This window comes from Motacilla alba, chromosome 3 (genome assembly GCF_015832195.1).
Source record: "Motacilla alba alba isolate MOTALB_02 chromosome 3, Motacilla_alba_V1.0_pri, whole genome shotgun sequence".
Classification (NCBI taxonomy): Eukaryota; Metazoa; Chordata; class Aves; order Passeriformes; family Motacillidae; genus Motacilla; species Motacilla alba.
Window position 1 is genome coordinate 66,224,504 of NC_052018.1, and position 12,575 is coordinate 66,237,078.

The 12,575-nt window shown below is 34.5% G+C and overlaps 1 protein-coding gene across 16 annotated transcripts in view; it reads left to right on the forward strand.

Moving 5' to 3' along the window:
• The window catches only part of STXBP5 (syntaxin binding protein 5), a 105,767-nt gene that overhangs the window by 52,672 nt on the left and 40,520 nt on the right, over nt 1-12,575 (forward strand). For all 16 annotated transcript variants that reach the window (XM_038134087.1, XM_038134085.1, XM_038134090.1 and 13 more), the window contains 7 exons: nt 767-890; nt 1,961-2,039; nt 7,768-7,922; nt 8,949-9,021; nt 10,913-11,060; nt 11,301-11,368; nt 12,429-12,469. In XM_038134087.1, the coding sequence (XP_037990015.1) occupies nt 767-890; nt 1,961-2,039; nt 7,768-7,922; nt 8,949-9,021; nt 10,913-11,060; nt 11,301-11,368; nt 12,429-12,469 (688 nt within the window). The remainder of the gene's footprint in view (nt 1-766; nt 891-1,960; nt 2,040-7,767; nt 7,923-8,948; nt 9,022-10,912; nt 11,061-11,300; nt 11,369-12,428; nt 12,470-12,575) is intronic.

Here is a 12,575-nt window from a genome sequence, read left to right on the forward strand (position 1 = left end):
TTATTTGTATTCTTTGCATCATTGTTTCCTTTCATCTTGCCTGAAGGGCAGCAACTAGATTATATTTATTTTGCTGCTTTCTGTACCTTTTATGTGGCATGGTGTAATCGTTCCATTCCTACTTTTTGGAATCTAGACATGATTTTGTCTTTATGGAAAGATTTACTAGTAGATTCCTGTTCTTTCCTTCACCTTGAAGCTGCCATTGCAATATTAGAGCATGCAGGCTAATGCTTTGCTTTCATCACCATGATTTCAAAAAAGTCTTGTTACTTCAATTCATGTTTTATGGAAGTTTTGACCCAATGCTTGCCTCTTGTGCACATTCACATAAACATCTCAAAATGATATGTAATACTTGAACCTAATAATCTCATCTAATGTTTTTTATCTGGACAGTATGTTTTTCCCAATACTGAAAAATTTTGGTTAGCAAAGCTTAAATAAGTGCTTGCAGTCATTCTTTTCATTCTACCTTTCATGGAAGAATACTTCAGTACTATGCTAAGGAGGGTGGGTTCCCCTCTTGCTCTCCCTAAACAGGTCACTACAGTGAAGACAGTATTTTTGATGGGTAAAGTGTGTCTGAAAGTACTACTTATGTAAGGAAAACTTCACATGGGTAAATTAGGACATAATAAAATAGGTATTATTTAATTAGTAATTTTTCTACTTGGCGTTTTCTATTTAATGTCATTGAGGAAGGTGTAAGAATAAAATGATAATAAGATACATAACTTATGTTGTTCTGCTTTTTCTTGCATAGGCTATCCACTCTGTGGCTTGGCATCATGAAGGAAAACAATTTATTTGTAGTCACTCAGATGGCACCTTGACCATATGGAATGTAAAATCCCCTACCAAACCATTCCAGACAATCACTCCACACGGTAAGATGAAAATGGATACCCACTGCACTTGACAGCTCTTAAAACACAAAGAACTTGTTTTTAATAGAAGTGTGTTTTACAAAAAACATGTGTTAAAGGTGCACTTGCAGTGCAGTAAAAATCTTTCTCAGTCATGCCGGTTTCTCATATATTTCCCATGAAAAAGGAAAATCTTTATGAAATAAGAATCCAAATCAGGGCAGCTTTCTCTAATTCTCTAAACTTAAAGCTTGTCTTTCGCACGATGGCACTGATCGCAAAGTTAACTAATGCATATTTTGGAGGACTTACTTTTTGCTTATGTTAGAATCCCATCGATTGTTTAAAATGCATATAAGCAAGTACTTGTTTTATAAATGTGTAGATGTGTATAAATGTGTAGATTACCACATAAATTTTCAGAAGGGCTTGTAAAAGAACAAGAATGGCATCTGGTAAGGTGCTCCCACTTCTGAGAGGTTTTGCATTAATGCTAATCTGGGAAATTAACATTATATGTTGTTTTTCTGTGAAATATACAGCTGCTCTTCAAGTAAGTTGTACACAAATGCTAGGGTTACATGGTGTGCATGTCTCTATTTCATGTCTTAGCAACTTATTTACTTAGGATTTTTAAGTGTGGATGTTTCAGTGAGGATAATTGCACAGTTGAGAGTGACTGGGCTTTTCATGCTCAATTGAAGTCTTAGCCCTTAAGGATAATACTCAGCATAAACCTCACTTTATGTGTAAGCTGACCAATTTTAATTGCATATGGGTAGACACAACATAAATTTTAAATCTCCTAGTGCTACTTAAAACAGCACTTTAGGGGAGAGTTATATGTTTGAAAACAAATTTTCTACAGCAGTCAGGTTTAGAGTTGCTCTTTTTCCTAAACCTTCAAAGCTGGTGGGTTGAGAGCTTTAAGAAATTTTAATTATATTATTCCAAGGCATACTCTATAACTGTCAAAGTTGTTGAATATATGTTGTGTGAATTTCATACTTCTCAAGCTGCACAGTGAATTCCATTACATGCCATAATGTTACGGAACTGCAAGATTAACACAGGAAAATATTTTACTTTAGGAAAGCAGCTGAAGGATGGAAAGAAGCCAGAACCCTGCAAACCTATCCTTAAGGTGGAATATAAAACAACTAGAGCTGGGTAAGACTTGTTTTGTATGCAAAATGAGCATATGTTAACAGTGAAACACTCTGGGAGTGAACTTTGTTTCCCAGGTGTTGGAATGCATATTCTGATGGAATATGCTTTGTTTTAGCTTTAATAAATCAGATATTGATGAATAAAATACAAAAATTTGTGTGAATGAATTACTGTATACAAACCAATGATGCTGCTAATGCATTATCTACACTCTTCTTTCATGCTGCTAAAACTTGTATGTGTTTTTGCTCAATTTTTTGAGAGTTCTAAAGAAAAAAAGGCTGGTAAAACAAAGAAGACACCAAAACACAGACATGATAAATTGAGCTTTGACAAATAGTATCCCAAATTGAATATTCCTAATATTGAATACATGTTCCTCCACCCTAAAATGTTATTAACAGAAGTTTTTCTAGGAGAGTGCAGTAATTTATGCAGTGAAATATGCCTAATTATGCACATTGAGAATGTAACAAAGCAGTAATTGCAACAAGAGGCTGAGATGCAATTACAGGATCTACAGAGTAGCATGTTTTGTTACCTAGGCTAGGGTGGGTGGATTTCCTGAACTGTGTGGAATTTGTTTTATTTGTGGTTCTAAAGTGTTTAAATAAAAAGTGCAATATAAAGGTAAAATATTAATGGAAATCTGTTCAGCTATTTGCAAAAGCTGATTTTTTTGTTTGTTTTCTATTTGGGGGGGGTTTGTGTACCATTTTAATTTGCTTTTCAGGCATTCAAATCTGTAGAAGATGGTTTATTAAATGATACAATACAGTGTTGTGTTTATATACTCATAATATCACTGGCTTTAGGTGTTATTATTTTCTGCTAAAAATGAGGTAAATAGAAACTTAAAACTGTGGCTAGCTTCCAGTTTTATAAAAATCTATCATCATCTGGAAAGCCATATTTTACTTGCAGAAGTCTACATCTATCTGCGTAATCCTTTCTCAACTGAAATATCAAAAGCTGATTTAAAGAGAGATAATTAAAAAATCTCAGCTGCAGCAAGTTACAATTTCTGCAATCAAAAGCCTTCTTTTATTATGAATAGTCATTCTGAAAGAGACAATTAGTTTGGAGCTTGTTCTATGACATAGTATTACAGTGTGAAAACTACTTGACTTTTCACATAGTTTAAGGAGGAGTTTATTCTAGTATAATATCTAATAATTCTTGGTAGTTTGGGGAAGCTACTTTTTCCTGGTTTGGCTTTTTTTTTCTGTTGCGCCTCTCACTTTCCGGTGTTTATCCAAACTGAATGTTTTGATACATTTCAATTTACTCTTCTCTCTAATGTTTTCCATCTTCAGTGTAATATTAAATCTACAATTATTGATAACCCTTCCTGGAATTTAAGTAAGAGGGAGAAAAACAAAACCTGCAGCAAGCAAAACCGCACCAGTCTGCCCTGTGGTAGAGAAGCAGTGCACTGGAAATCTCCTTTCATTTACTGCTATGTATACTTCAGTTTGTACTTCAATTTTCAGTTTCACTTGTAATCATACAAGAATTATAAGGCAAGACAGAACTACCTTTCAATAACTAAATTTTCAATATATTTTTTTTGTTTGTCATTTGGAATTTAATATGAGCAAGATTTTAACTTTTATCTAAAATGCTGTCATTTCTTATTCATCGTTTAATTTCTGTAGCACAGAGGAGAATCATTTCTGGACAGGACAAAATTTTTCAGACTACTGAAACAATGTAAGAAACATATCAAATAAACTTTTTTCTATGGCAGTTCACTATAGCTGGTCTTAAAAAACAAATTATAGGAAACCAGAAGAAAACAAAACAAAGCAAAAAAGCTTACATTTAAGAGATAATATTTAATGCTTATTTAAGTTATATTTCAAATCTTTTTTAGGAAAAAATGTTCACTATTTCCGTGCTCTATTTTGAACATCTTTCTATCACCCTTTTTTTGTTTCTCCCTTATCTATCTAGAGTGCTCAGAGATCTACATCTGTTTCAGTATCTCCTCCAGTGGAAAACATTTCATTGATATAATCGGAACTGGTTTTTTTACTGCTTCTAATTCTAGTAAGCTGGTTTTGGGAAAAGTGGGTCAGAACCATGCAAAAGGAAGGATCATAACCTATGGCAACCTATATTAAGGGACTCAGACACTATTCTTTTTACTGTTGCAGCTCTTTTTAATTCCTTCTCACTTTTTTTCCCCCTGCATTTTGTTTTCCATATTGTAAATCTGGGATCAGGATAGAAGGAGAGCATGAGGCTTTTCCTGGGTTTTATAGGCTGCCGATTTATTTGCTAACTTTGTGGAATTTTCAATTGCTTTTTGTTTGGTCAGTTTGGTTTTTAAGTTTTTGCAAATAGTGCAAAAAGTGAAGTGTCCGGAGCCAAAGTAACTTACCCTACAACAAGAGTATGTCTGTAGCTTTATTTCTGGGAGAAAGGTTACTATTGATGAATAAGGGGTGAAAAGGATACATTCTTTGTATTTTCCTTATTCAAGTGACATAATTTTGCAATCTCAGAGCATAATGTCACTGTACTGCAGCCACTCTTCATCTAAAATCCTTCATCCTTTTCAGAAGCACTGAATTTCAAAGGTAGCTTACCTTTTGAGCTTTCTGGTTCCCGTATTGCTTTCTATGTGTACTTTTTCTGTCTAAAGGGAATCTAGAGACACTCTCAAGCTTCCTTGTGCCACTCCCTCCCCCTCCAGATTCAATCCTTCCTGACGCCACTTTCCATGTGTGCAGGCTCAGTGCCCTACAGTATTTACTCTGGTTGATATTAGCATTATGGTAAAATTTCCTATGTCTAATAGAAATTGGAGCTCCAAAGTCTCCATGTAAAACATAATTCAGAAGGGTTTTGTCTTGGTAGCTGATGCATCTGTCATTGACTGACTGAGTCAATTTAGCGAGATGGTTGTGTGTAATACCAAGGTTACTTAAGTGATGATGCCTCCCACCAAGTAAAAGTTGTTAATCTGTTCATTTAGTTTGAATAGTGCTATTTTCTTGTGTCAGCTTATTGGTTAAAACCACACTTCCCAAAATAAATTCGTAGTTTTATCTTCACTATTATTTCAGGACTTCAGTATTAAGGTAAACTAACTCTTGAAGTCTTTCCCATCTTCATACTAGGATTAAGTTCTCCACAGATTTACTCAGGGTTTGAAAAGTAAGCCAGATAGTACCAATGACCTGATTTCTCTATATATCGTTCTCTCACACATCTGGATTGTCAGAAGCTGGCTCACATTTGATAGTTTACTTCTAAAATTGAACAGAAACATCCTCCTGAGTCATGAGCCACTCAACTCTCAATTGTATTATGTCTTTATACATTGCAAGACCTAATCCTGTGTTTTCGAAATTTTTTGTCAATGACCTGTTGCCCCCTTTTATAGTCAAGTTCTTATAGTATTCTCCAAGTGATTCTACATATTTCACTGATGAGGAAATTCATGTAAGGGGTTTACTTGCAAACTTGCTGAAGCTGAACTGTTTCAAAGAATCTCTGTATGAGCAACTGCTATAAATTGCTATTAAAAAATGCTGTAAAGCAATTCTCTAAGATCTGACACCTGGGTTTTTTAAAATGTATTCTGTTGTTTCAGGTAGGCAAAATGTAATTCCCAAAGCTGAATCGGTCTCATCTATTATATAAAGTACAAATCTTCTAAATTTTTATTTTAAATTATGTATTTCTAATTGATGTGCACTAACCTTTTAATATGTATCACAGCTGAAGGGCAACACTTTAATTAGAAAATGCACAGTTTGTGTTCGTGGTAAATCCATGGTTTAATGAAAGTATGAAAAATTCATACACAAACTTTTAGTGGTCTTTCTGGCATACTTAAGTCAGGTTTAATCTTTGATTCAATTAAAAATTGAAATTTGTTACTTTGTTAATGTCAGTTGATCCCAGCGAATCTGCAAATATGATAATTACTAAAATTTGTCCTGGCAGTGTTATTGTTTCAAAAATCTGATGATTTCTATGGACAAAAAAATACTGCTGTAAATCATTCCAACACAATGGGACCTCACCAGTATTTTTCTCTTCACTGACATACTGAAAAAGACTAAGTTCAAGTGTATAACTTGAAATTTCTTCATGCGCTTGACCATAAAAGATTGTGTGAAGTTTCAAAATGAAGAGCTGAGATAAAACGAAGACTCAGAGAAAATTTAATTCTCTTCTAGACATACACTCTGGGCTACTGTTGGAGGCAGGATATTGAACTTGATGGACCCATGGTCTGATTTATGGCCGTTCCTTTGAGGTCTCTTCCTCGGCCAGCAGTGCTCCTTGATCCTATCAAATCTTGGGTCATAGGTCTTTCTGGAAGATCAAGCAGATTGTGAAATACTTGTAGAAGCTGGAGGCTTATCTCAGTCTGCTTTACCTTGAGTGCTACAAACACAAAGTAGATCTCAGCCAGGTCTTAAACTCATGAACTGCAGCACGTGTGTAAACCAAACCCTTAATCTTAATATACAGTTTTCAAGAATTCTGATGTGTCTAGTCTCACGTTGTGTTTCAAATGCCAACTATAGAAAGCCATTTAGACAGTATGAAAAAGACATTATTATAGGAAAGGATTTTTTAAAAAAAGATTTCCTCTCTTTTTACAATATATCAGGATGGGTTTTTTTTCCTGCATAAATTTTCTCCAGATACTGATATACTAGCTATTTCCAAGGAAGATGCAAATGAAGGGTAGAACTTCTACTGAAAGTGAGCATAAAAGTAGATCAGAGGCAACTGATAGATATGCAAAGTGCCTATTTTTTCCTTCAGAAATATAATGTGAAATTTCAGGCAACAGTCAGCAATGAGTAACATTTATTTTTTGAGCTGCATACTTACAGTCAGTCTACTCTCTAAAAAGGATTATGTCCTATTTCAAACATAAGCGGTATTAAAAGAAGTGATTCTTGACAATCAGGAAATAAGAAAATACCTGGTAAAATGAACATATTTACTTCATCTTGTTTTTCAATACATGAAATAGTGAACTGTAAATTATGTGCATATTGGAAATATATGGATGTATTTAAAAGTATGTTTCTGCGAAGGCTTTTCAAAAAAGTTTCAAGGCAAGCTTCGAAACTATTCCTTAAGACTGGAAGGAAATACCTCTGCTTTGCTCTACTCAGCTATTTGATTTTGCAGTAAGAATAATGTATGACAAAGTAGTTTATTGAATTTTGTGTATGGTGGTATGGGGAAAACTGGATAAGACGTCTAGAGTGAATGTGTGATGTTACTTAAAAGATGTTATGTCTTTAAAGCTTATCCAGCAGTTGATTGCATCTCCAAGACAGTCATATTACTGTTCAGCAAGTAAATGGGACTGTTTCTTCCTGATTTTGCTGGGGTGTTTTATGGTACATTATTTTATGTTATGGAAAAATGCATTTGCAGTTCAGTAGAAAAGAAACAACTTTAAATTAGTACAATTTAAAAAAAAAATCTCATCTTGCCAAGAAGTTATAAAGATTTGTTAAGTCAACAAAACGTTTGGAGGAGATGTCTGGCTTAAACAAGAGTTAGAGTAAGATTTGAAATACATACCTAAGCTGTATATTTCATGAGAGCTGGTTTGCATTATTTTTACTCCATCTCTGCTTAATAATATTTCATTGAATTTTATCATAAGGTTGCAAAACCTGCCCAGTCTCTTTTAGCATGTTATCCTGACTTGATCCTAAATGCTTCTGCTTTATTCCAGGGAGCCTTTCATCATTCTCTCAGGAGGCTTGTCATATGACACTGTAGGAAGAAGACCCTGTTTAACAGTCATGCATGGGAAAAGTACTGCTGTGCTAGAAATGGATTATTCTATTGTTGATTTTCTAACGCTGTGTGAAACACCATATCCTAATGGTAGGTTCTGTAAAGATTTTTCACTGTACCTTGACTTTTCATTGCTGGAGTTTTATCCCATCAGAAAATTCTTTACTATTGTCTTTCTGTTTTATCTCTGGGGGTCAGACTGCAGCAGCAACATCTGTTGTTCCTATTGTCTGAAGTGTGGTTTACTTGCCAAAACATGAATAGAATAGTTCATTATAAAGCCAATTTTGTGTCTAGAAAAAAACCAATTATTCATAGCATATTTTTTCTTTTTAATCCCAAAAGCATGTGCAGACCAAAAGCATTACAACTTTAGGCTGTAGTTAGTGGAGCAGATGTGTGCATCTCTGGATATTTGGGCACGTAAGGCCTTTCCAGTCAGTGCTAAACCATGAGGAGCATTTTTGTATTATTTTGAACTTTGGGTGGCTGTATTCATTCCAGTATTTAGATGGACTTCATAACTAACCTGTAATCTCTTCTGCAGCAGGGGATTTCTTATCATAGTTTAGGTAGTTATTTCAGATGAATAGTATTATATTGCTGATGATTCCAATGCTTTTAGCTGTCAGCTTCCATCAGAGTATATTAAACTGCTTAGCCTGGAATTTGAGATCTGGCTGAAAGAGGGCAATTTAAACTTTGGAAACTTTTTCAAGTTTCTTGTTTTACTGTCAAGTCAGCTGTCTTTTGAGCCATTTTGTAAGCAAGTAAAACTTAAACCCCACTGAATATGAAGAAAAGCAGTTTAGGGGTTGGGAGTATGTTACTCAGAAATTGGCTCTTTCACTCATATAACCTACTTAGAGAATTTACACTGCATGCTCCATTTTCTGTTATTTGAGCTGTTGAGAATGTTGAATAAAAAAACATAATTTTTCCAAACTTAACTTGGATGATTCAGGAGTCTGCGTGTATAAAATAGATTACTATAGTTTTTGAAGCTAAGTGGCTTTCTAATCTCAGCTGCCAGAGTGCAAGCACTGATTCCATTCTTGAGGTTGTACATGCATGGGCTCCATTTACCAATAGGTAATGTTTTGTTGTTGTTTTCAGACTTTCAGGAACCATATGCTGTAGTTGTTCTCCTAGAAAAAGACTTAGTACTGATTGACCTTGCACAAAATGGGTAAGAATCTTCTTAATCTTTTAAGTCTTAGCCTCGGGTGATCAGCCTACTGTTCTACTTTGTAGCTTTTTAGTCTAACCTAATACCTCAGAAGTTTGAAGAAGTTTGAAGTTTTGGGGAGCTTGCAGTTTTGAGGAAGGCAGCAGGGAGAACTGATCAGATAGCCCAAGTAATTTTGGCTGTAAATATTTGCTGATCTTATTGGCAAATAAATTGCTACCTGTATTGCTTAAAGTAACTCCAGACTGATGCAATAATATCATATATATAAAATTTGAATGATGACATCTACTCTCTGGTTTACATCTGTGGTAAGAAATTGCTTAAAAGGAGTATGCTCCTGCAGTGTTCACAAATAATACCTGCCTAAAACATTATGAGTCTCTTGTTGCTTTGTCCATGGAGTAGTCCATACACTGTTATTAATGATGATTAAAAATTTTAGACACTACAAAATTTTTTTATGAAGAGTATTGAAATTTGTGTAGGCAATAACAACTAACTGTTAAGGGATCAGGAGCAGAGGAGCTAGGTAAGACCTTGGTACTGTTCCTGGTCAAAAATCTCCAATGGTCAATGGAGAAAAATCCTTGTGAAGAACATCCTTCTAAAGCAAAACAAAAACCTGTAAATATTTGTCCTCAAAGTCAATGGTGACACCTTAGATAATGAAGACTCTATGGAATTTGTAAGAAGATCAAGTTTTGTCCTGACATTTCTGCAGCTATTGAGCAATTTCATTTAGGTTTTCCAAATGTTCCATGGCCGTATGCTGTATCCAAAACTTGTTTCTGATATTCCAATAGCATGAAGTGTCAACATTCATATTTAGTTCGAAGTGCCTGAATTTTGAAGTTATGTCAAAGCTTATTCTATTTCATACTAAAGGATCTTCAGCAGTTTATGTTTTTACAATGGTCTTTGTTATGATTGACTTGCAAACTATTAGGTTTTTGACACCTGAAAAAGAAATAAAATTAATACCAAAAAAATCTACAGGCTTCCTTTTACCTTGTATTCTCTCAGGGATTTGTCATATTTTGTTAAAGTTAAGCTTCTTCTGCATCTAATTGTTAAAATATATTTGTAGCTTTCCATATAGTTCATTATAAAGTTCCCGATGCACAGGGTGTTTTCATCTGTTGTTGTTAATTTTTCCTTTAGATGGGTTGAGAAGCTGTGTCTTTTCACCTCCACCAAAAAGGGGAGATAAAAAAGGGAAAACAACTTATATCATGCATTTCTCTGGAGATAAATGTTCTTTGAACACAGATACATTTACCTCTGTTAGTATTATTGACCTTTTTCCTCATTAAGCCTCTGTCACTTTTCAGATGGAGGTAGTGGTATATATGTTCTTCTGATTGGTATTGAGTGTTGCTATTTGTAATTTTCAGAAGTGATCTTGGAGTTGCAAGTGGATTCAACAAAATTTGTCCATGCAAAATGCTGGACAACTTTCTGTTTTAGTACAGTGTGCTAATACAAAGTGAGATGGGAGTCTTCCTGTCTTTATGCCTAGTAGAATAGACTGAAGAGTTAGAAATGAATTCATAGCTCCATGTTACTACAACTGAGACTTGGCAGCTTAATTTTTTCCACAGGCCACTAAATTAGTAAGCTTTTAAAAATATAAAACAACAGGAAATAGTAATGTTCTAGAAAAACTCTAAAATCTGAACAAACTTTAAATTCCATCTAGAGTACAACACTATAGTGTACTGGATGAGCAGTAAAGTTGTCTAGTGTATTTGTTCATAATCTAATTTGATATGCATTTATTTTTCTCTGTATGAAAAGAATGCCAGCTTAGTCCTTAGTACTTCACTTGTGTTCTGCACTTAAAAAGTTTTCCCTGGATTAACAGTTAGCCTCTTTTTTTCCTTTAAAGGTATCCTATATTTGAGAATCCCTATCCTTTGACTATACATGAGTCTCCAGTTACCTGTTGTGAATATTTTGCTGATTGTCCTGTGGATCTCATACCTGCCCTCTATTCAGTTGGTGCTCGACAGAAACGTCAAGGATACAGTAAGAAGGTACAATATCTACTACACACATTTGTATTTTGAAATACTGAGAACCAGAAGCTCTAAATAACAGGAGTGGCCATACCAAGACCAAGGCTACACCTGCTCAGCCTGCCTTTGACAGTGACTAATAGCAGGGGAGGATATATGTGGCTAATGTCTAGGGAGGATCTGCAGTTTCTGTAGTAATTTGCCTTAACTTCACACTGTATGATATTTTCTTCCTCAGTGTATTTGTTAATCTTCCAGGAATGGCCTATCAGTGGAGGCAACTGGGGTGTGATCACTCAGAGCTATTCAGAGATCATTATTACAGGGTAAGTGATACCATAGTCTACTAATAAGTTTCTTAGCTCATTAAGTAGAAGTGGGAATTTTTTGTTTCCTTTGTACAGCAATGTTTTGTATGAGTGGTTTGAGTGATTCATGAAATTATGATCACCAGACATGTCCTTGGCATAACCTCCTTGCCGTGTTACTGAGAAAGTAAAGTAGAATGTGGAAGAGAAGGTAGTAACAAAATCATAGCAGGAGTTTCACAGGCATTATTGTTATTATAATTATTAATAATAATATTGTGAATAATAATAGTAATAACAATTACATGTGCTTACTATCAAAGTTTCTTGGATCAAAATTATCTTTTATTTTTTGATTTTTGCAAAATACCTAAGTATTGTTTTAAAGCATGGTTAGGTCCATTAAGTAATTATTGAGTTCAGATCTCAAAGATAGGCCTATTTTTTATCTCAAAAAGGACAAGCAAATACTTAAATGTGATCATTTTGAGACTGATTTTTTTTTTTTTTCATTTTACTGTAAGGAACAGAAGTGAAATTTAATTTATAACTGTGCAATGTATCACTGAAAGTGAGAGGACTACTAAAGTGGTTTTAGAACAGCCCATTACCCCTAATCAGGATTACTGTTACCTTGTACTACACATTGCAGAGGCTTTGAGACAGTCATGAAAAAATATAGTCATCTGATTCTCAAACTCAAGGCTAAATAAACAAGTTAGGTGACTCATTAACAGTGGGATACTGTATATTTAGGCATCTTCTTTACAAGTGTTGCTCCTAATATAGGGTATCTTTCAAAAAACAGTGCATGGTAAGGTATGCCTCAGTATTTAAAATGGTAAATGAATATGTTACAGTGGGATCATCAGGAAGTTACCTTTCAAAAGTTTTTCTAGTCTCTTCTGTCCGAAGTAATTGGTGCGCATGTTGGTAAAATACTGGCTTTTAATAAATTGTGAAAATAAAGTGTCACTAAAAAGACTAATAAAAATGGAATGTTAACTGTGTACTTTCCTATAGAGGTCGAGCACTCCAACTAATCATTTCATCATCTCATTTTTTTTATATTTCATAGGCATGCTGATGGATCAATCAAGTTTTGGGATGCGTCAGCAAGTAAGTGTTTTCAATAGAGATTTTTCCTGTGGAGTTTTAGATTTTTCCCCTTCAGTTCAAGGGTCAAATACTTCTGATATTCTACACAGCTTACAGTGAAAAATGC